Source organism: Anticarsia gemmatalis, chromosome 18 (genome assembly GCF_050436995.1).
Source record: "Anticarsia gemmatalis isolate Benzon Research Colony breed Stoneville strain chromosome 18, ilAntGemm2 primary, whole genome shotgun sequence".
Taxonomy (NCBI): domain Eukaryota; kingdom Metazoa; phylum Arthropoda; class Insecta; order Lepidoptera; family Erebidae; genus Anticarsia; species Anticarsia gemmatalis.
Window position 1 is genome coordinate 11,014,271 of NC_134762.1, and position 19,352 is coordinate 11,033,622.

The 19,352-nt window shown below is 33.6% G+C and overlaps 2 protein-coding genes across 2 annotated transcripts; one reads left to right on the forward strand and one right to left on the reverse strand.

The window, feature by feature from the left end:
- Positions 1–296: 296 nt before the first annotated feature.
- On the reverse strand, positions 297–2,319 carry AsnRS-m (asparagine--tRNA ligase, mitochondrial). Its single transcript, XM_076126004.1, has 3 exons — positions 2,114–2,319; positions 1,032–2,042; positions 297–811 (listed from the first exon to the last, which is right to left on the reverse strand). Exons 1-3 carry the CDS (start codon positions 2,237–2,239, stop codon positions 554–556), a joined length of 1,395 nt encoding a protein of 464 aa, XP_075982119.1. The 5' UTR covers positions 2,240–2,319; the 3' UTR covers positions 297–553.
- A 136-nt stretch (positions 2,320–2,455) lies between these two features.
- On the forward strand, positions 2,456–19,254 carry Kr-h2 (transmembrane protein 33-containing Krueppel homolog 2). The gene is made up of 7 exons (XM_076125858.1): positions 2,456–2,611; positions 3,352–3,522; positions 6,270–6,454; positions 9,513–9,580; positions 15,046–15,179; positions 16,359–16,580; positions 17,505–19,254. The coding sequence occupies exons 2-7, from the start codon at positions 3,359–3,361 to the stop codon at positions 17,506–17,508; spliced, it is 777 nt and encodes a 258-aa protein (XP_075981973.1). The 5' UTR covers positions 2,456–2,611; positions 3,352–3,358; the 3' UTR covers positions 17,509–19,254.
- Positions 19,255–19,352: the final 98 nt, after the last annotated feature.

Sequence of the window (19,352 nt, forward strand, 5' to 3'; positions counted from 1 at the left end):
TAATTGCTTATAAAAATAATTAAAAAAATAAAGATAATATTATTTAAAACTTCAAAAAAAGGTGTCAGATCAATTATTTTTGATTTATGGGAATCACTGCACGTTTTGTCTTTTGTCAATTGAATTATTATAAAATATCTTCCAATCAACTCTTTTGTTCTATCACAAGGTGTACATCACTTGGTTTGTTTGTTTCATTTACAATTAGTAAATAAATGTTTACATCAACTAAATATATCTGTTTTATTTTGTAACTCCTTTCCCAAGAAACTTATATTACAATGAATAATACACAATTTAACATAATATTATATATTTTATTCTTAACAGAAAGACTACATCATTTGCTCTTCACACACATAACCAATACTCAAGCCTAGAAAACACACATCTTTCTTCAATATCTGAAAGGTTTATCCAAAGAATAAACAAGCATAGATTGCACAATATTTTACATTTATTACATAAACGGAAACACATATATCTACATAAGATCAGCTTCTTAAATACATATCCTTTGCACACAAAGTCATGGCCAACACTACAACATTATTTACATCTCACAATTATGTGGCCATCTAGGGAAAGGCAAGGTGTCCTTTATATTATGAACATTACACAACACTTGCAATAGTCTTTCCAGACCAAGCCCGTAACCTCCCGTGGGTATGTTACCGAATTTCCGCAAGTCTAAATACCAGTTCAATCTGTCTGAAGGTAACTTTGACTTTAGTTTGTCGTAGTTGTCTTCGCGCAAACTTCCACCGACTACTTCTCCTGTGATTGGTGTTAGCAGGTCTAGAGCATCCACCTGTAATCAAAAGACACATTATTTATTCTATGTAGAATAATTTAATTGATTATTTTGTTGAAAGAAATAAAATTTGATATCTTGATGTTTGAAAAAAGAAGTTATAAACAAAACAATACTTGATTGTATTTACATGTCCTCACTATCTTTATTTTGAAAGAAAACAAGGTAAGAAATGAAAGGAAAAATCTATCTTATCATAGTTAAATCATTAAGTTACCTTTGTGCTATCCCCTTCACACTCTTTCATATAAAAAGATTTCATATCTTTAGGCCATTTGACAACAAACACAGGCACCCCATTACAATGTTCTACCAGTGTTAATTCCTGCTCCTTATTTATCCCTTCATCGGTAAGAGTTGCACCTTTTTTTTCTAAGATCTGTCTGGCTTCATCATAACTCAATGTTATGAAGTCTTTATTCAACCAAGATGGAGTTTTATTCTCCTTATCTATTAAGAACAAGTCATCCTCATTTGTGTTTCTAATTTCGGTAAATATGTACTTCATTAAATCCTCTATAGCTGACTGTAACTGTTCCAAAGTTTCACAGAATGCAAGCTCAGCTTCTAACATATAAAATTCTGATAAATGTAATCTCGATCGGGAGTTTTCGGCGCGGAATGTCGGTCCGAAAGTGTAGACATTGCCCATGCCTCTACAAGCTGCTTCTAAATGCAACTGTCCTGATACTGTTAGGAATGTTTTTGAGCCAAAATAGACAGAATCTCTGTCTTTATTCTCTTGCATCATAGCTTTGACTGTCTCATCATTGTCTGGTTGTATTTTAAACACTTCTCCAGCACCCTCACAGTCATTGGAAGTCAAAATAGGTGTGTGAATGTTTGTGTAGTTTCTTGAAGCAAAATAATCCGTTATGTGTTTAGTTACAGCACTCCTTACTCGAAGGACAGCTGCTGTGTAGTTGGTTCTTGGTCGTAGGTGTAAATACTGTCGTGTATATTCGGGTGGATGTGCAGTTCTAGGGTTGAAGGGATAACCTTCTAATACTACACAAGTTCCTAGTACATTTACATTCTCTGCCACAAGTTCCAGCTGTCCTCTAGGGCTCTTCGACAGTTTCCCAGTGATATGTACAGAAGAACCATAAGTTAAAGTATCTGTAGTGATATTTTTGGGTATGACTATTTGTAACTTTTGAGCACAAGATCCATCACTGACATCAGCGAAAATTAGGTCCTTTTGCTTTCTTAAATTCTTCACCCAACCCTATAAAACATACAAATGCTTAGATTACGAATGAATCAGTGGTTATGTAGTTGTTTCCTTAGAATATTTACCTTAATGTCAGTAACATTGCCGACATTGGGCTTTTGTAATACTGCAGCTATTGCGCTGTATCTTTTACATGTTTTGCTATATTTGAATAGGGTTTTAAATTTGCTCGTAAATATAGTTTTATACATTTTATTTAACCCTATTTTTCCGATTATTTAAATATTTTATTGGTTATATTTTGAATGTTCAAAACAGCTGAGATCTGTCATGTGTTTGACAGTTTACTGAAGTATATTTTATTAATTTTATGCGGCGAAAATAGAATTTTATTATGGTTTTTGAACGTACATAATATATGTTCTCAGAAGTCGAGGCTTTGAAATATCGATAAGCACCGGTCTTTTATCACGCACTAGATTGCGTAGCTGGCAAGTTTTTCAATCTGTCAAATGTCATTCGGCAAATCATGCATGTTCGATTTGTTGCGTTGTGAGCGTAATTTGTGCAATATTTTCTAGAAAATATATTTAATTGTGTTTTATTGTTTATTAGATTAAATTGTAAGTATGAGTGACGTATTTGTTTCATATAATATCATTACTTTATATTATAAAAATCAAGTTTGTACTATCATCGCATTGTAATAATTTTGTTAATAATTGATCATTGAAACTGGTTTTCCTAGTTAATGCGTCCTTGGCGGGCAAGTTATGTTAATAATCACGTTTATTCTTAGAGTTTTGAGTAATTCTTACAAGTTAAAATTTCAGTGGAATCACCCAAAATTTCGTTCATGGCCCACTGAACTACTTTTGTTATTAAAAAGAAAAATCTATTTAATGGCACTTTCTACTGCGGCTGTGGTCACGTAAACGCATTCAGCCGACACTTAATTGTGTTGTCGATTTTTCGTGTCTCTGTGAAAATGTGAATGTCTAATATATATTTTATCTTTTCTTATCTGATAAAGGCAGATTTGTGAAACTGAGTTCTTATTCATTGTTAGATCAATGACATACAGACTTAGTGGATTTTATTTTCCTTGTTTGTGTTTTAATTAAGAGCTGTACTTGTGAATTGTAGGTATAAAACATTGAGTTTTTATGTGGTATAATATGTGGGAAATAAAATTAACATTATTAAATCAGTCTTAACCTTCAAGTTAACTAAGTGACAAAGAAACTATAACTTATAAAAATATCATATTTTATAGCCATTTAAATCTTTTCTGACTGGAAAATGGAAAAAAAAATCTTAGACTAACAATAAAACAATGGTGATAAAAATGTGTTTATTGTAGAAATAAAATGGCCGATCAAGCAGACCAGCAAGCGGGAGACACTGGCCCACCAAAGGGCATCCCGGCCCTGAAGGCACATGTGTCAGCTAACAAAGTGGACGTAGCTTTGTGGGCTATCAGAGTACTCACCGTACTTTTCACTATTGGATACGTCATACCTATATTTAACAAGTAAGTGCTATTTATATTTATTCACTGTTTGATCTTATAATCTAAAAAATATATTAACAACTTTACTGTTTAATTAATGACCTGTTATGTGTAAGGTGAGGTCACTGACCAATGTGAACTGCTGACTCCTCCAGTGTTTCAATCTTTCGATGAACCATAATACAGTCTATAATGCAAAACTTATTTGCCAGATGAAAATATTCTGTCTATCACACATTGAACTATTTTCTAACTTGATAAACATTACTATTTAATTACATCTGAAAGTTTAATGACTCATGCATTGGATTAAGTTGATGCAATACATACTATGTAATGATAAGTACATATTTTCATGGCTTATCATGATGTACGACAGTTGATAGTCAGCTCTAATACATAGTAGATATGTATGATTTTGTTATTAGTGGTCAGCTGAGTGTCAATATTAAGCAAAAACTATATTTGCACAATCTAAAATAACACTTAGCACTTATCTTATATGGATTGAACCATAAAAATGAAGCCTTATAGTGTATTTAATATTAATTCGAAGATCTTTGCTGGTGCTCAACTGCATCCCTTGAAACTGGAAGCTAACTCCCACATAGTTTGAACAAGTGCTTGACCTATGATGTGTTCTTAGATCAATTCTTTTTATGACATTAAACGGTGTGCATGTGTGTGTGTAAATATGTATGAAAAGTTGATAGGTGTGAATAACAATTAGCATCTTTTGATCTAAAAATAGGCTCACCATAGAAGTTCATTCAAATAACCTTTTCTATCAGTTTAATCTCTGATAAAGAAAGAAACAAATGAAAAATATGAGAAGAAAATGCCTCTGTTGTATTGTAAGCTAATATTGGTATTAAATTAAAATCGTTTTTAACAAGCATCATCTTCCATAGAATAAGAAAAGTCATAACAACATTTTGGTAATGATTTTTGTAGGACATGTTTTTGTGAAGTGCAGCGATATTTCTTTGTGATTTTGACTACACACAGTTTCTTTTTTGTTCACTAAGTGACCTTGAATTTAAAAATATACTGATTTTAACACATTCAGTGTACAAAGTGCAAAACATTTTAAGATATATTATAAATGTGCAGCAGGATCAGTGGTACATATAACATATTTCTGGGTTTGTATAATGTAAACCCACTCCTAAAACAAGTTTGCTATCTTAACAGGAAAAGTTTAAAACATTATATTGCCTCAAGAATACAATCAAAACTGTATTTTATTAAAAGCAAAGTGTGTATTTCAATTTCAAATATACATGAATACTATTAAGGTCTATAATTTAAGTCATTTAAGGTAACAAATCTTTCTAGTCCAGATTAACCGACAAAAATTAATTAAAATCTTGATTTTAGGAACCAATTTGACATATCAAAATACATTCTTAAAACCATGCTTCCAAGTTGACACCAGTCTATTTATACCAACCTATATATTGTTCAATGTAAAGTAATTCAAAGACACAACATTTATTATTATTCTAATATATTAAATTGATTCTCAAACACAATTCACTTACTTTATATTTAATGTCACAGTGTTTATTTCATTATTTCTAGAACATTATTGATTCCCAATCACCTTCAGTTTCAATCTATTATAAGTAGAGCCACATAATGAAATACAATGTGTTTCATTGGATCATTACAATGTTGGCTGACACACATTAATATGGATTGTTTTGTAATCAGTACATTCTGACCACACATACACACTGTTTATAACAATTGTAATGGAACTAGATTGTTCCTGTGACTCTGCCCTTTTTAGATAATACAGTAGTTTAGTCATTTATATGGACCTATGAGTACACAGTGCCTAATTTTATCCAAATATTTGAAAATAATTTCAAATACAGTTTAATGATTTACCTCAATAGTAAAGTTACAACATTAGTAGTAATTGTTATATTTTTGCAATGTTATAAGATATTTTTTGCATAATTATTTATATTTCAAATTCATAATATAATCCTTTATGTCATAGAAATTACGACCATTAAAAAGATTAACGATTTTTTTAAATTGTCATATTTTTTTCAATTATCCACCATTTCAGAAAACCTATTGCGTGTGAAAAGAAACGACGATAAAATCACGGCTATCTTATATTTGCTAATAAAATAAAATATAATGAATCGAAATATACAAGGTAAAACTGAAAGGTTTCCTTAAGCTTCGCTGTTTCCATTATAGTCTGGTTTTCATTGAAAACAAGTTACAAAAAAGTACATGTAGTTGTATGTATGTATGTAACGCAGTTTTACAAGGCCTTGTATTAAAACAATAGCGCAAAAAAACTATCTGAAAAACCTTTATATCTACCCTGATTTTATTGTTGAAAATGTAATTATACGAGTCGTAATAAATATTTTATAATATACGGACCAGAAATGATAGAGTCAAATTAAATAATATACAGAATAATTAAATATTTTTTTGTTGAAGCCACATTAACGGCTTCAGTTGATTTCAAAAACTTTGATACTAAGTTGACCAGTATAATCTTACGTATAGAATAGGTTAATAATAGAGTTTTGCCCATATTAATCTATTACTGTTTCCTGGTAAGGAAATACGTAAAAGTGTTCGTATTAAATTCGATGCAAACTGACAAGTCAGTTAGATAGAACTTCTTTAAACTTTGATTTGAAATACGGTAATATATTGTGTAAAATTTGATAGCCAATCGACGAGTTGTTCGTGCTTAAGCTGCAAATCTAAAGTGTCGTTGTTCCCTACAGTCCAGTGTCGGCGTTCTACAAGGCCCTCCTAGCGAATGCAGCGACATCAGCCCTCAGGCTGCACCAACGCATCCCGGCGCGGGAGATAAGCGTCTCCCGGGAGTTCCTCGCCAGGTTCTTCTTGGAAGACAGCGCGCATTACCTGTTCTACTCACTCATCTTCATGAACGTCGCACCTAATTTGTGTATCCTTTTTTAAATATTGGTTTGTATGATTTGTTTTTAGGGAATTTGAACAACAGTCAGTCAGTTTTCTGTCGCCAGACTTTATTCGATGAGTAACGTACTTTTTGGTAGATGAAGAATCGGGCATCAATGTCAAAATTAAGGCAGTCCAAAGTTATCGGATAAAATGACTTCGGTTTCCGATTTTCCACTACTGGTTAAGGGTTTCCTCGCTTAAGAAGACTACATATATTTTTATTTTATAATAACGTCATTGCGTTTAGACTGGACAGACTTGTCATAAGGCCACATTTGTCATAAACTCAAGTATCGAAATCAAATAATGTTGATCCCAGTAAAAAATCAGACAAAGCGAAAGTCGTTTGATAACAATGGAACCGAAAAGGAATGTGATAGCACAAGAATCTTTAACGGCATTTGATTGCAGAGCGTAGTAAATTATCAAACTAAAGAGGTAAAAATAAATTTCCGCATTGTAATATAAAAACACTTATTTAATTATTGTCCTTGACTGTGAGACTTAATTCGATTTGAATTTTGTTTACAGTTTATTATAATTGTATTCATTTTGATAAAGTTAAATCCGTTTCTGTTAAGTTACGATTTTTAGCTCGCAATGAAAATGGTCGCTGATTTATGTAGCCCGTGCATAGTGACAATGAATCAAGTGAATAAATAACTATTGCTTTGATTATATGCATCCTGCTTGTGACGTGTCGTTATACAAACATGAGTTATAGGGAAGTTGTAAACAATTGTGTGTCAGATTTAGAACAGTCATCTAAAGTTCTAAATGTTTTGGTGTTTAGGCCTTTTTTCCCCTAAGACTCAATATAATAAATAGACATTCTATTACTTTGTGAGCACCTTTTGAAATTATGTGCTATAAAAGGAATATTTTTAAAGAAGCGCCACATAAGAAATCACTAAAACGTTCCTGGATTTACCTTGTTAATTAAATTGAAGATGTTCCATCTGTGAGCAGTTTTAAAATTAATAAGACTATTCAATGGTTTTGATTTAGCCAACTATCAATCACTATGTCCCGCATAATTTAATACAAACTAGAATCGAAAACCATACTCTAGTCAACTAAAGCTGAATCTCATATGACCAGTTTCCGAGTACATTTAGCGGTAGTTTATCTATTGAATAGTGTTTTTTATGAGTTTTAAGTCTATTGAATAGAAACTACCGCTAGATGTTCCTCAGAAACCGGGGGTTAGTCACGTCAAAAATAAAACAGCACTTTACAAAAGTTTTGGTAATTTGCATTTAATGTCCATGTAGTAACAAAAAACAACTACTTAGATGAACAATTTCTCGGAACATTTTAAATTAAACTTTCACTTTTGTTATACTTTCCGTGAAAGAAGCAAATTTATTCTTTCGTAGAAATGTTATAACATAGTTCTGAGTAGTTTGTACGCGTTGTATCTTTATATACATACTATGTTGCATATCGTACCCCCGGTGCAATAATGTCACTTTTGTAAAAAAATGCAAAATTGTGTTACTTATGTAGTAATTGATTTAAAGCACTACTACTGTATTACTATTATCATTATATAAGCAAAAGTAAAGTTAAAAGTATTCGCTGATGTATTCATCTTATCAATATCACATAAAGTGATTGTTGTGGGAGGTGTCAAAGTTTAAAATGCTTCTCCTGAAAAACTACATTTTTGCATAAGTGACAGTGTTGCACCGAGGGTGCGATATATCTACATAATATAAAAATATAATGTATAAAACATTTTATGTATGAAAGACTGGCTGTTAGTTGAGTCTTAATTTGAAGAGTATAGGAGGAGTGAAGAATGATTAACTTTGTAAAATGTGCCAAAATCGCTAAAGCTCTTGTAAGGTTTTTTTAAAAGACCATTCCTGCGCTAAGTATGTTTCCGGGAAACTTTTACAAACATACAAACAACGGACAAAAAGAACAACCAGACCCTAAACAATGATTTGTGGATCGCACTAATAATTGTTCCGTGTAGGAATCGAATACACGACCGATGCAGTGGTTGTGGCGTGGCAAACACCTAGATAGTATCACACTTCAATAATAGCTTAGACTGTTTTTATACGTTAACCAGTATTGTATCTTAAATGAGGAAACTGCGAACATACATTCATGTCAATCTAATTACATATTCAGAACTATTCTTTATGAAGTCGACTAAAAGTCATATCATTTCATTGTTTAATTGAGAATGTTGATAGATAAACGAAAAAACATGTCACGGTTAATGTCTTAACTGATAAATTTACACGTAAACTATGTTTCGTAGGTGTTTAAATTTAGTCTCATGTTAAAATACTTGACGTATTATAAGGAGTTATATTCACTTATATTCAGTCAAGGTGATCGGGTACGTAAGCGTACTCTTTACTTCATAATATGTGTAGTTTTTGTCTGATTTTTTAAATAAAAAATGTCCTCGTAATCAATTTTGTAGGTTTACTAGCAATGCTTCTGCACAAATCTGATCAAATCTTAATTAGATTTTTATATGTTTTTGATTGAAAAAGGCATTGATTATAGAAATAATACTTTGTGGGATAATGCGACCAACATTGATTTTGATTACATTCTCTTACTTCAGATAAAACTGTATTAGTTACCAAACGACCTTTTTTAGATTTAATTACTGGTTATTATATGCACCATAACGTCATAATATCTACCAGTGGGTCAGTAGTTATACATAACTGACTAGCTGACCCGCGCAACTTCGCTTGCGTCACATAATAGAGAATGGGTAAAAATTTTCCCCGTTTTTGTAACATTTTTTACTGGTACTCTGCTCCTATTGGTTGTAGCGTGATGTTATATAGCCCTCCCCGATAAATGGGCTATCTAACACTGAAAGAATTTTTCAAATCGGACCAGTAGTTCCTGAGATTAGCGCGTTCAAACAAACAAACAAACTCTTCAGCTTTATAATATTAGTATAGATAACAATAAAATAAGTAAGTAAACATATTTATAGGCACAGCCGTACGGGTCGTTGACCCGTTATTGTTTACAAATAACTCCTTGACTCGTCTCAGTGATCCTGACGCCAATCTTCTTGTTCGCTCTCCTGCACGCCGCCTCATACTCACTCACCATTCTTGATGTAAGTACATTTATATTACTTGTTACTTTACAGGATTTAATATACACTCTTTTAGCTTTACGAACTACGCAAGTATAAAAACGAAAAAAAAAACGCGTTATTGTATGGGGACACCTCTTAATACATTTTTAAATTTTTTTGCATTTGTTGTTATAGCGGCAACGGAAATACATCATTTGTGAAAATTGCAGCTTTCTAGCGATCAGGGTTTATGAGATACAGCCTGGAGACAGACAGACAGACAGCGGAGGCTTAGTTATAGGTTCCCGTTTTATCCTTTTGGGTACGGACCTCTAAAAATGGAGCTCTTTTGTACTATGAAATAATTTTGTTGTAGACTTTTACAGACTGTCCCAAAGCTTATGTTTTGTGGTTTCAACAAATGTTTGTTCCGTGTTAGAGTAAAGTAATGGTGCTATGGTACTGGCACTAGAAAACTATTAGTTCTCATAACTAATGCACCATAAGTAGAAGAATATGTAGACTCCTAATACGTTAGAAAGAAAGATTTAGATTCCTTGTCAATTCTCTACATTTTTAATGACCTCACCGGATCCGAATTAGTTTTGAGGTTTAATAAACTAATTACCCCCGGTGTCTGAGTACATTTAGCGGTAGTTTATCTATTCATTAGCGTTTTTTTATGAGTTTAAACTTTAAACGCAATCGATTAGATAAACTACCGCTAAATGTTCCTCCGAAACCGGGGGTTAGTTCGTGGTTCCTATGATTATGTAACAAATAGACATACATAGTAAGTGTCCGGTATATGAGTTCAACATGTAATTAAACACATAATTACACATTTCCTCGTTGTCTTCACCACGCCAACTGCTGTGCGGAATCATAACTAGCTGTTAGGTAAAACTATCACGTTACTATTAAACTTACATTCTTTAACTAACAATCGTGAGGGTTTTTATATTTCACTAGCTGACCCGCGCAACTTCGCTTGCGTCACATAAGAGTGAATGCGTCAAAATTTTCACCATTTTTGTAATATTTTTTACTGGTACTCTGCTCCTATTGGTAGTAGCGTGATGATATATAGCCTATAACCTTCCTCGATAAATGGACTATCTAATACTGAAAGATTTTTTCAAATCGGACCATTAGTTCCTGAGATTAGCGCGTTCAAACAAACAAACAAACAAACAAACTCTTCAGCTTTATAATATTAGTATAGATTTACATTATGAGTGTCCTGGAGACCTGAAATACAGGGTTTCCCTAGTTTAAGTTCCATGATAGTTTACAGTGTCATGTTTATTTGTTTTTCTCTTTTTGTAAAAAACTTATTTTGTGATGGAAAATGAACACATTTTTATTTATCTACTTTAAAGTAACTCAGTCTGCCTCGTTTGCACTACTAAATGGCTGAACCGATTAAGATGATAAGTAGGATGTTAGACCACATTCCGGGGATGTAAATAGACACTGTTTTAAGTTCTTATGCTACGGGCTTTAACAAATATATACAGACGCTATCCCCTCCCTCATTCCGGAAGGAGAACTTAACCCAGTAGTGGGACAATAATGGGTTAAATGCATTTATTTATGTATGTACAGAGAGAAAAAAAAACCAAACGGTCTTTACACGCAATTTGCATAATAAATCAATAATAGACAAAGATCGACCTCTGATAAAGGAGTAATTATAAAAAATAAAGTATTGATGCAGTGTATAATGTATTGCGGCCAATGTCAATGTCACACGCACATTCGTGATAATGATTCGTTTACCTATATTATAGTAGTTTGTGTTTATCATGGCCAGTGGTCATTAGTATATCACTATTTTGGTTAGTCGACCGATACGTAAAATGATTTGTGCGAGTAAATAAAGCGATTTAGTCCGAGATTTGTAGTTTCGAATAAATTTGATATTATTTTATCGTATGGTTAGTGGTCTAGTGTCAAAGTCGTTCAAGCCGATTCGACATGCCATGGCCAATGTTATCTGGAACAAGTTTTGACGTGCTCTCCAAAGCACGGGATGCTTAGCTTATATTAATATGCGGTCACCCAGCTATACATTGACCGAGTCTAGGCCTTGCTTAACTCGCAAATCGTTAACCGATCAGTGAGTACAACTGGCTGTATACGATTATATTTTTTTAAGAATATAAAATCTTTAACTTAGTAGGTTTATCATTTTAATGACGAATTAAGGGTATAAAATTAACTACAAATAAATTAAACGATCTTCTGACGATTTCTTCAAGGATCACTCTTGACAAAAAATGCTATAAATGCAAACAATATGCCTAGGATACATCTGTATAATATTATATGTATTGAGTTATTATAGCATAGACAATTAAAGGTATTTATGCTGGTATAAGATTCCTCTTTGAAATAATTATGTTCTAAAACCTTGAATATCTCGTACCTACTTCATTTAATTTTTTTTCATTGACAAAGATGCTTGCAGGTCACTGTCATCTACCAAAAAATTTAATAGTACTCGTTGTAACTATTATTTACTTTTTATCATATGATTAATTTGTTTTTATAAATAAAAAAATTGTTGCCTGTAAAGTAAACCTTGTAAATCTGCATTTTCCAACAGTCGAGTGTGCCCTTGACCCTCTCGTGTGGAGGTCAAGATGATGACATCTATGTTGTATTATTTGTCAAGCAATCCTATGAAGTAGGGCTTATTTCGTATACCTACTTGTATTTTTTATGCTAATATTCGACTCTCAGAAATATCTTAGGAATTTTATATTTAGTATTGAAAATAATCAAATAAATTAGAAATAGATCAAAATCAAATTGTCCGACTTGGGAATCGAATCCGGGACCTCGTGGTCAGCGCACGGAATCAGTCGGATACACTTCCACCACAGAGGCAGAAAGCAGGATATTCTACTATATATTCTATAATTGTATATTCTACTATAGTTAAATCATCATAGTATTTTTCAATAAAAAAGTGTCTAAGTGTTGTGACACGCATACGGTAAACAATTAAAATGTTCAAGAACGAACTCAAAGGTCAAGTGCGACTCTGACTTAATGACAGTTTAGACGTTGTTATGTTATTTTATATCTATTTTAAATCTCGATATAAGATTATCTTTACGTTTATCTACTTTGTGTCTACAATTTTGTATGTAAAGTTACGGCATATAGATTTTGCGCTTCTAACACTACACTTAATTATAAAACAAAATTCCCTCGCCGTAAAGAGTGATTTTCGAGGAAGGTTTCAGTGTATTGTATGCTAAGGGTATGTAAAAAATAATAGCTCTCTACTAGCGTGAAGGAATTTAAATTGAAACATAATCAGTAGTAAGGCGATTAACACACTGCCCCGCATCATGCTGCATATTGCGTGTCGACGCACCTACGCGCGTTCCTGCGGGAGTGCAGATCTGCATCATCGTGCGGGTTTTTTGCGCACTCACGCGCGTAGGTGTGTTTTGTAGATTCACGCACGGCGGCTCTCATTTATTTGCCGTTCTCTGTGGTGGTCGTGCAGTACTGAGCATCACGATAGTCTTGATAAAAATCACGCGCGGCACTGCGGGATTCGGTGTGCCATACCTTGCGTCTCGCCCCGCACCTACGCGCGGGGGTGCATGTTTCTCCGCGTGTATGCGCGTGATCCGCATGAACGCGCGTGGATGCATTTTCTGTGTGTTAGACTGTGCGTGTTTTCCATACAAACGGAGATACTTACAAGCAACGTTCGAACACGCATTCACGCGCTACGCTGCGTGGTGCGGGGCAGTGTGTTAAGCGCCTAAAGTATCATCTTTATCGCTGGATTTGTCTGTCGTTTCGTTTCTTTTAAGATTAGCGCGTTCAAACAAACAAAATCTTCGGCGTTAGAGTATAAGTATAGATGTACAATATTATATTATACACATTATCTCCAATCCCCAAACTCTCGTATTCTTTAAAATGACATAATCCGGCCGCTATTACGAAGAGAATTTCTAAGGTTTTCCTTCTCTCAACACTTGTGAGGTAACCTCGCCGATGCCCTCATAGTAACTCAATAACATTTAATTACTATCGTAAACTGCTTAATGTCTGTGTGACGAGGAGAATTTTAATCGCCTGTTATAATGACATTCGTGTGGCTGCATCTCTAAGGTTTATTACACTGAGGTTTTAAACTGATAACCCTTAAGAATTCTATAATACTGTTCTTTTATTTAAACGCTATTTCATTACATAATCAAATAATATTTTTTGTTATCTAACTTGGGGATAACTTTAACGTACCTATTGAATCTTCTTCCGGATAGCTTGGTTCCATTCTTTATTTTGTTTTTTTTTTATATTTGAGAATCTGGCAAAGTTATTCCTCAGTAAAAAGTTGCTTTGTAAGACGCGTAGAGGCCAGGAAGTAAATTGTTGAAATATCTGCTTATTTGTTTCCCTAACTCTATTCTATATCAAGTAAAGCTATTTTACGTAAAATACAAAAGCTACTTTTTCATATTTATAAATTAACTTCTATAGTCACATTTGTGTGAAGGGTAATTAATCATCTTTTGAAATAATCTTAACGATCTCGACTCGCGTTCGTTTTAACTTTCACAATTCACACTAATTTCAACAATGGTACTTTGAGCAATTACATGTAAACCGCTACTTTTTAATAGAAAGTTTTATATCAAACGTGTGCTACTTACAATCATGTATGACATCGTAATACGAGTAATTCGCTTTTTACCTTACTTATAAGTTAACAAAAAATTAGGGCTGAAATGACAAGATAAGCGTTATGTTTTCAACGTAGTTTGTAATTTCAAATGAAGGGCGACAATAATATTAGAGGCTTTTAACAAAAGGTGACAATTAGCTCGTTCCCAATTACTTCGGAATGGGACTTACATTGGAACAGGGAAATCGCGTCTGTATTTTGTATTAAACACTAACTTCGGGTATACTACCGTGAATGGTCTACCCCCGGTTTCTGAAGTACATTTAGCGATAGTTTATCTATTCAATAGCGTTAAAACTCATTTAAAAATATTATTATTGAATAGATAAACTACAGCTAAATGTACTCAGGACCCGGGCACTACAGCCAACTCATCATTGGCAGCCTTTTTAGCCCGCTACCGTTGACGCTAGTCATCAAATGTGTTATATTCATTAACTAGCTTCCGCTCGCGACTTCGTCCGCGTGAAAAGGTTTCCCGTAGAAAAATGTAGGTATCCTATGTGTGAATCTCGGTTAAACTGTCGAAAATCTAAGAACATACAATACAAACGTTCATTCCCCTTTTTTCCCCTTTAGGGGTAGAACTTATCAAAATCCTTTTTTGGCGGATGCCTACGTCATAACATCTACCTGCATGCTAAATTTCAGCACGATCCGTCCATCGGTTTGGGCTGTGCGTTGATAAATCACTATGTCAGTCAATCAGTCACTCAGTCAGTGACCTTTGAGTTTTATGTATATAGATTATTTATTAACAGTATTGTATTTGTATCGACAGACGCTGGGGCAGAACTCCATGTGGGTGGCTCGGCTGCTCATCTCGCTGGTGGAGTTCCAGTCGCGCAACATCCTGCGTGCCGCCGCTCTCGCCGAGATCGTGCTGTTCCCGCTCGTCGTGTTCATGGCATTCTTGTAAGTATTACTTATTATTTGTTGTTACTACCAATTATTATGTTGAAAGACATTTTGAGACTCTTTCGTGTCTAAATATTGAAGATTCTATTGAAACTTTTAGAATTTAGCTTTAAGTTTTATTATAAAATTAACCCTTAAAATATTTAACGGTGACTATTCTTTGTTTAGAAGCTTTGAAGAAATTAATTTGGACTATAAAATGAAATAGTTTACTAGAGTGATATAATTCTATCTTCAATAATATAAAAAGTGTAAAAAAAATATATTACCTATGTACCTACCTATTTTTCTCATAAAAAATGCTTCGAAATTATTTTTAGGATTTAGAGTAAAGTTTGAGTAGTGAATAACTTTTATAAAGTGAAGGTTGCCAGGATTAATAAAGTTTCTCCACCTCAAATATTTTATGAACCAAACCATGGTCCTAAATAACAATGGTGGCACGACTTATTTTTAACATCGCCTGACTAAAACAATACAATAATGAACGAAACTTAGCGCTAAATAATACATAATGTTGATTTATGAATTATTTATTTATTTATACATGGAACTGTAAGAATTTCACAAACGAACGTATAATGGTGGGCTCGCACGCGATCTACAATAGATACTACCTATTTCATGACATATTTTATGGTAATATCATTAAAAACACCATTTTCTATTACGTCAAAGGAAATGTAAATATTATAGGAGTCTTTATATAAACTTGTTCTTGTTTTCATCGCAACGACTGGTATTCGTCGCTTTATATTGTCTTGCGATTAGCGAATACGTACACGCACGTACGCGTATACGTTCAAATGAATCTTATGTGGATTGAATGTTGTTTCTACAATGGGTTAATATTATTAACCCATTGTAGTATTATTCCAATTCAAAAATTGTTGTATAATTCCAATAATTTCAGTACTTAGGAACTAACTGATATCTGTAATGTCGGTTTTTACCAAACTTATGATCGAAATTAAATGTGAATACACTATAAATGCTTATATTATTACCCTTTTATTCATAAACACACTATAAATCTATTTTAGTTAGAAAACTACTATAAAATGTTTTCTCTGTTTTCATTTCGCTAAGGAGTGAAAGAAACAGAACACTTTATAAGCCATTCATAACTTCATATATTTTTATGAATAAGAGGGTTAATGTGTATGTGTTCGCTAGCGGCTACTGCGGTCTGCTGACGCCGTTCGTGTACTACTACTTCGTGACGTGGCGCTACGCGTCGCGCCGCAACCCCTACACGCGCAACACGTTCCGCGAGCTGCGCGTGGCGGCCGAGCGCACCGCCGCGCGCCCCGCGCTGCCCGCGCCGCTCGCCTCCGCCATCACCGCCGCCGTGCAGCTCGTGTGCCGCATGGCGCCGCCCATGGAGCACGTGCAACAGTACGTACATTATAATACGTTTTTTAAATAACACTTTTCTGTCCCACTGCAGGGCAAGGGTCTCTCCCCAAACGAGGGGGAGGGATTAGGCATTGAGTCCACCACGGCGAGTTGGGGACGTTGCATGCCCTCAATAAATGTTTTAAACAAATTTTAGGCATGTAAGGTTTCCTAACGATGTTTTCCTTCACCGTTAGAGCAAGTGATAGTACTACTTGATATAATTTTGATAGCCAACTGTTGATGTGATGAGATGAGAAACACTATTATCGCATTCCATAACTGTTTCTTCTGCATTGCAAGGATACACTTTTTTGCCGGTATAGATTACCCGTTTGAAACATAAATAACTGTTTAAGGAAGTACACAGTTTTATTAAATCATAATATCACCCAGAGATTTAATAAAAACGTATAAGTGTCTCCCTTTTAACAATTATTTATATTTCCTTGAAAGCTAGTCATTTGAATGAATAACAAAAAGGCCAAATGGCACATTCAAGACTTCCGAGTTACAACTAACTGAAGCACGAATGCGTGCTTTATCGATGCTCAATATCAAGTGGTTAGGGGAGCCAACGTCAAGAATGCGAACTAAGCAGTTGTCTTTTTCATTGTACATTTTCAGTGTTATAATAAACTAGCTGACCCGCGCAACTTCGCTTGCGTCCGATAAGAGAGAATGGGTGTAATTTTTCCCCGTTTTTGTAACATTAATTACTGGTACTCCTTTTGGTCGTAGCGTGATGATATATAGCCTATGTCCTTTCTCGGGTATCAAAACATCTCCATACCAAATTTCATGCAAATTGGTTCGGTAGTTTTGGCGTGATTGAGTAGCAGACAGACAGACAGACAGACAGTTACTTTCGCATTTATAATATTAGTATGGATTTGTGTAAAATGTTTGTTTTGTTATTCACAGATAACGTCGAAGTGCTTAAATGCATATCATCATGGACAGAAGACTTTCTACATCATCGCGTTCTTTTGTATCTACTACTAGGGGTGTGAAGGCAAACACTGAACGTGTCTCGGTTTTAGACAATTTTCATAAGTTACGGTTTTCTCACAACACTACCGACTGACATTTTACTTACACTGATTACAAATAAATGCGAAATATAACATTTATTTTAATTTTCAAATGTGTTCAGCCAATCGTCGCCAAATTTATATATAGCTAAAGAAACGATCATTACTAAATATTTAATCATATTTCGCATTTTTTGTAGTCTAGTGTCCGCATAAGAATTTACTGCGAAGGTCTATTCGAACAATGTACCGGGTGTATCGGTTTACTCTATTTGTAAGAACAAAGTGATCCAAACCACTGCAGTACAAAGTCTTGTCAGGTATTTCTTCAATGCATTTCATAGCATAATCTTTTGGTTGTTACGACAGTATTTAGCGGGATATACATTGTGTATTTAAGTTTAATTTCTATAATTCTATTTAATAATAACCTCGTGTTCGCTAAAGAATTGCGATAAACGTCCATTTCAATACGAAACCGGATTTTTATCAGGTTTAAATTAATTAAGAAATCATTACAAAGTCTATTAAAAGCTCAAATAAACATAGAATTTAGATCGTTGTCACAAAACAATTACTTGGCGAACACGTGGAATATAAATAACAATAACGGTCCAATTTTAATTTAAGAAGGAAAGTCGTTTAAGTTAGAGTGATAAGTATTCTATGTAAGATATTTGTACTGTATTCAAATTATTTTGATTTAACTGTTTCATTCTTGTTACACGTTTATAAACGCTAGCGTATCTAGAGAAAGTGTCTAAGAGCGTAGAAAAGTATCACTCAAAAACTTCTCCAGGTTTCTGTATATATAATTTTGGAAATCTGATCATAAATATGAGAATATTAACACCTATGACCAATTTTACTGTCATTTTTCTGGCGTGATATGACTATTATTTGATTCTATGCCTTATTATACTAAGTTCAAAACAGAATTTAAAATGTTAGAAATAAAATAAAGGTGTAACAAGAATGATCTTGACAACTATATCGTGGCAGGTTAACGTTTTTCCGAAATTATATAAAGGAGTTAACGTTTCCTTTGCCTCGATAAAGTTGCCAGACTATAAAAATGATAGTAAATGTATGTATATCTACAGATCACTGGATTCTACTCACTTTTTGCTCACTACGATGTTGATAGCTTATTCCAATATGTGTCATTCCCGTGCCGTGTCTACATGCTTTGAGATTAATATTAAAACTTAAAAATACTGACAATGTGTCACAGGTTTTCGCAACTAACATGGGATGTACAGGACTGATACTGATACATTTAAATAGGCCTGGAGCTTAGATCAGTGTGAAAAGTTATAATAAAACCTTGCATATTCGGTAAGTTTTAATGAATGATGCTAAGGTCATTAATTATTTACGTACTAAAACACTGTATAAAAATCTGAGTACCGATTGTAAGTATTGATAAAAAGGCATTCTATTTAAAATATTGTCAGTATATGTATGGTTATAAATATTAATCAAAAGTAACAACAAAATAACAATTGTATGTAATGTTTTGATGTTGGTTTCCCCGCGTATCGCCTGCGACGTATATTTGTATTTAACAATAATTATAATGCACTTGGTTTGGGGTGAATGTAGTCAGGTTTTTAAATAAATGTTGGTAATAAAGATAATTTTGTTTGTTTTTCCCTATACCCCTGAGGCGCTTGCATGTATTATACTCGTGCAAGCAATATTTTATTTATTTTTATTAGCCTATATTTATTTTATG

Excerpts from the sequence above, each read along its gene's own strand:
- AsnRS-m (XM_076126004.1), bottom strand. The coding sequence starts at position 2,239 with ATGTATAAAACTATATTTACGAGCAAATTTAAAACCCTATTCAAATAT. Across the intron at positions 2,043-2,113 it reads GCAATGTTACTGACATTAAG|GGTTGGGTGAAGAATTTAAG; the intron begins GTAAATATTCTA and ends TATGTTTTATAG. Across the intron at positions 812-1,031 it reads GTGAAGGGGATAGCACAAAG|GTGGATGCTCTAGACCTGCT; the intron begins GTAACTTAATGA and ends TTTTGATTACAG.
- Kr-h2 (XM_076125858.1), top strand. The coding sequence starts at position 3,359 with ATGGCCGATCAAGCAGACCAGCAAGCGGGAGACACTGGCCCACCAAAG. Across the intron at positions 9,581-15,045 it reads ACTCACTCACCATTCTTGAT|ACGCTGGGGCAGAACTCCAT; the intron begins GTAAGTACATTT and ends TTGTATCGACAG. Across the intron at positions 15,180-16,358 it reads GTCGTGTTCATGGCATTCTT|CGGCTACTGCGGTCTGCTGA; the intron begins GTAAGTATTACT and ends TGTGTTCGCTAG.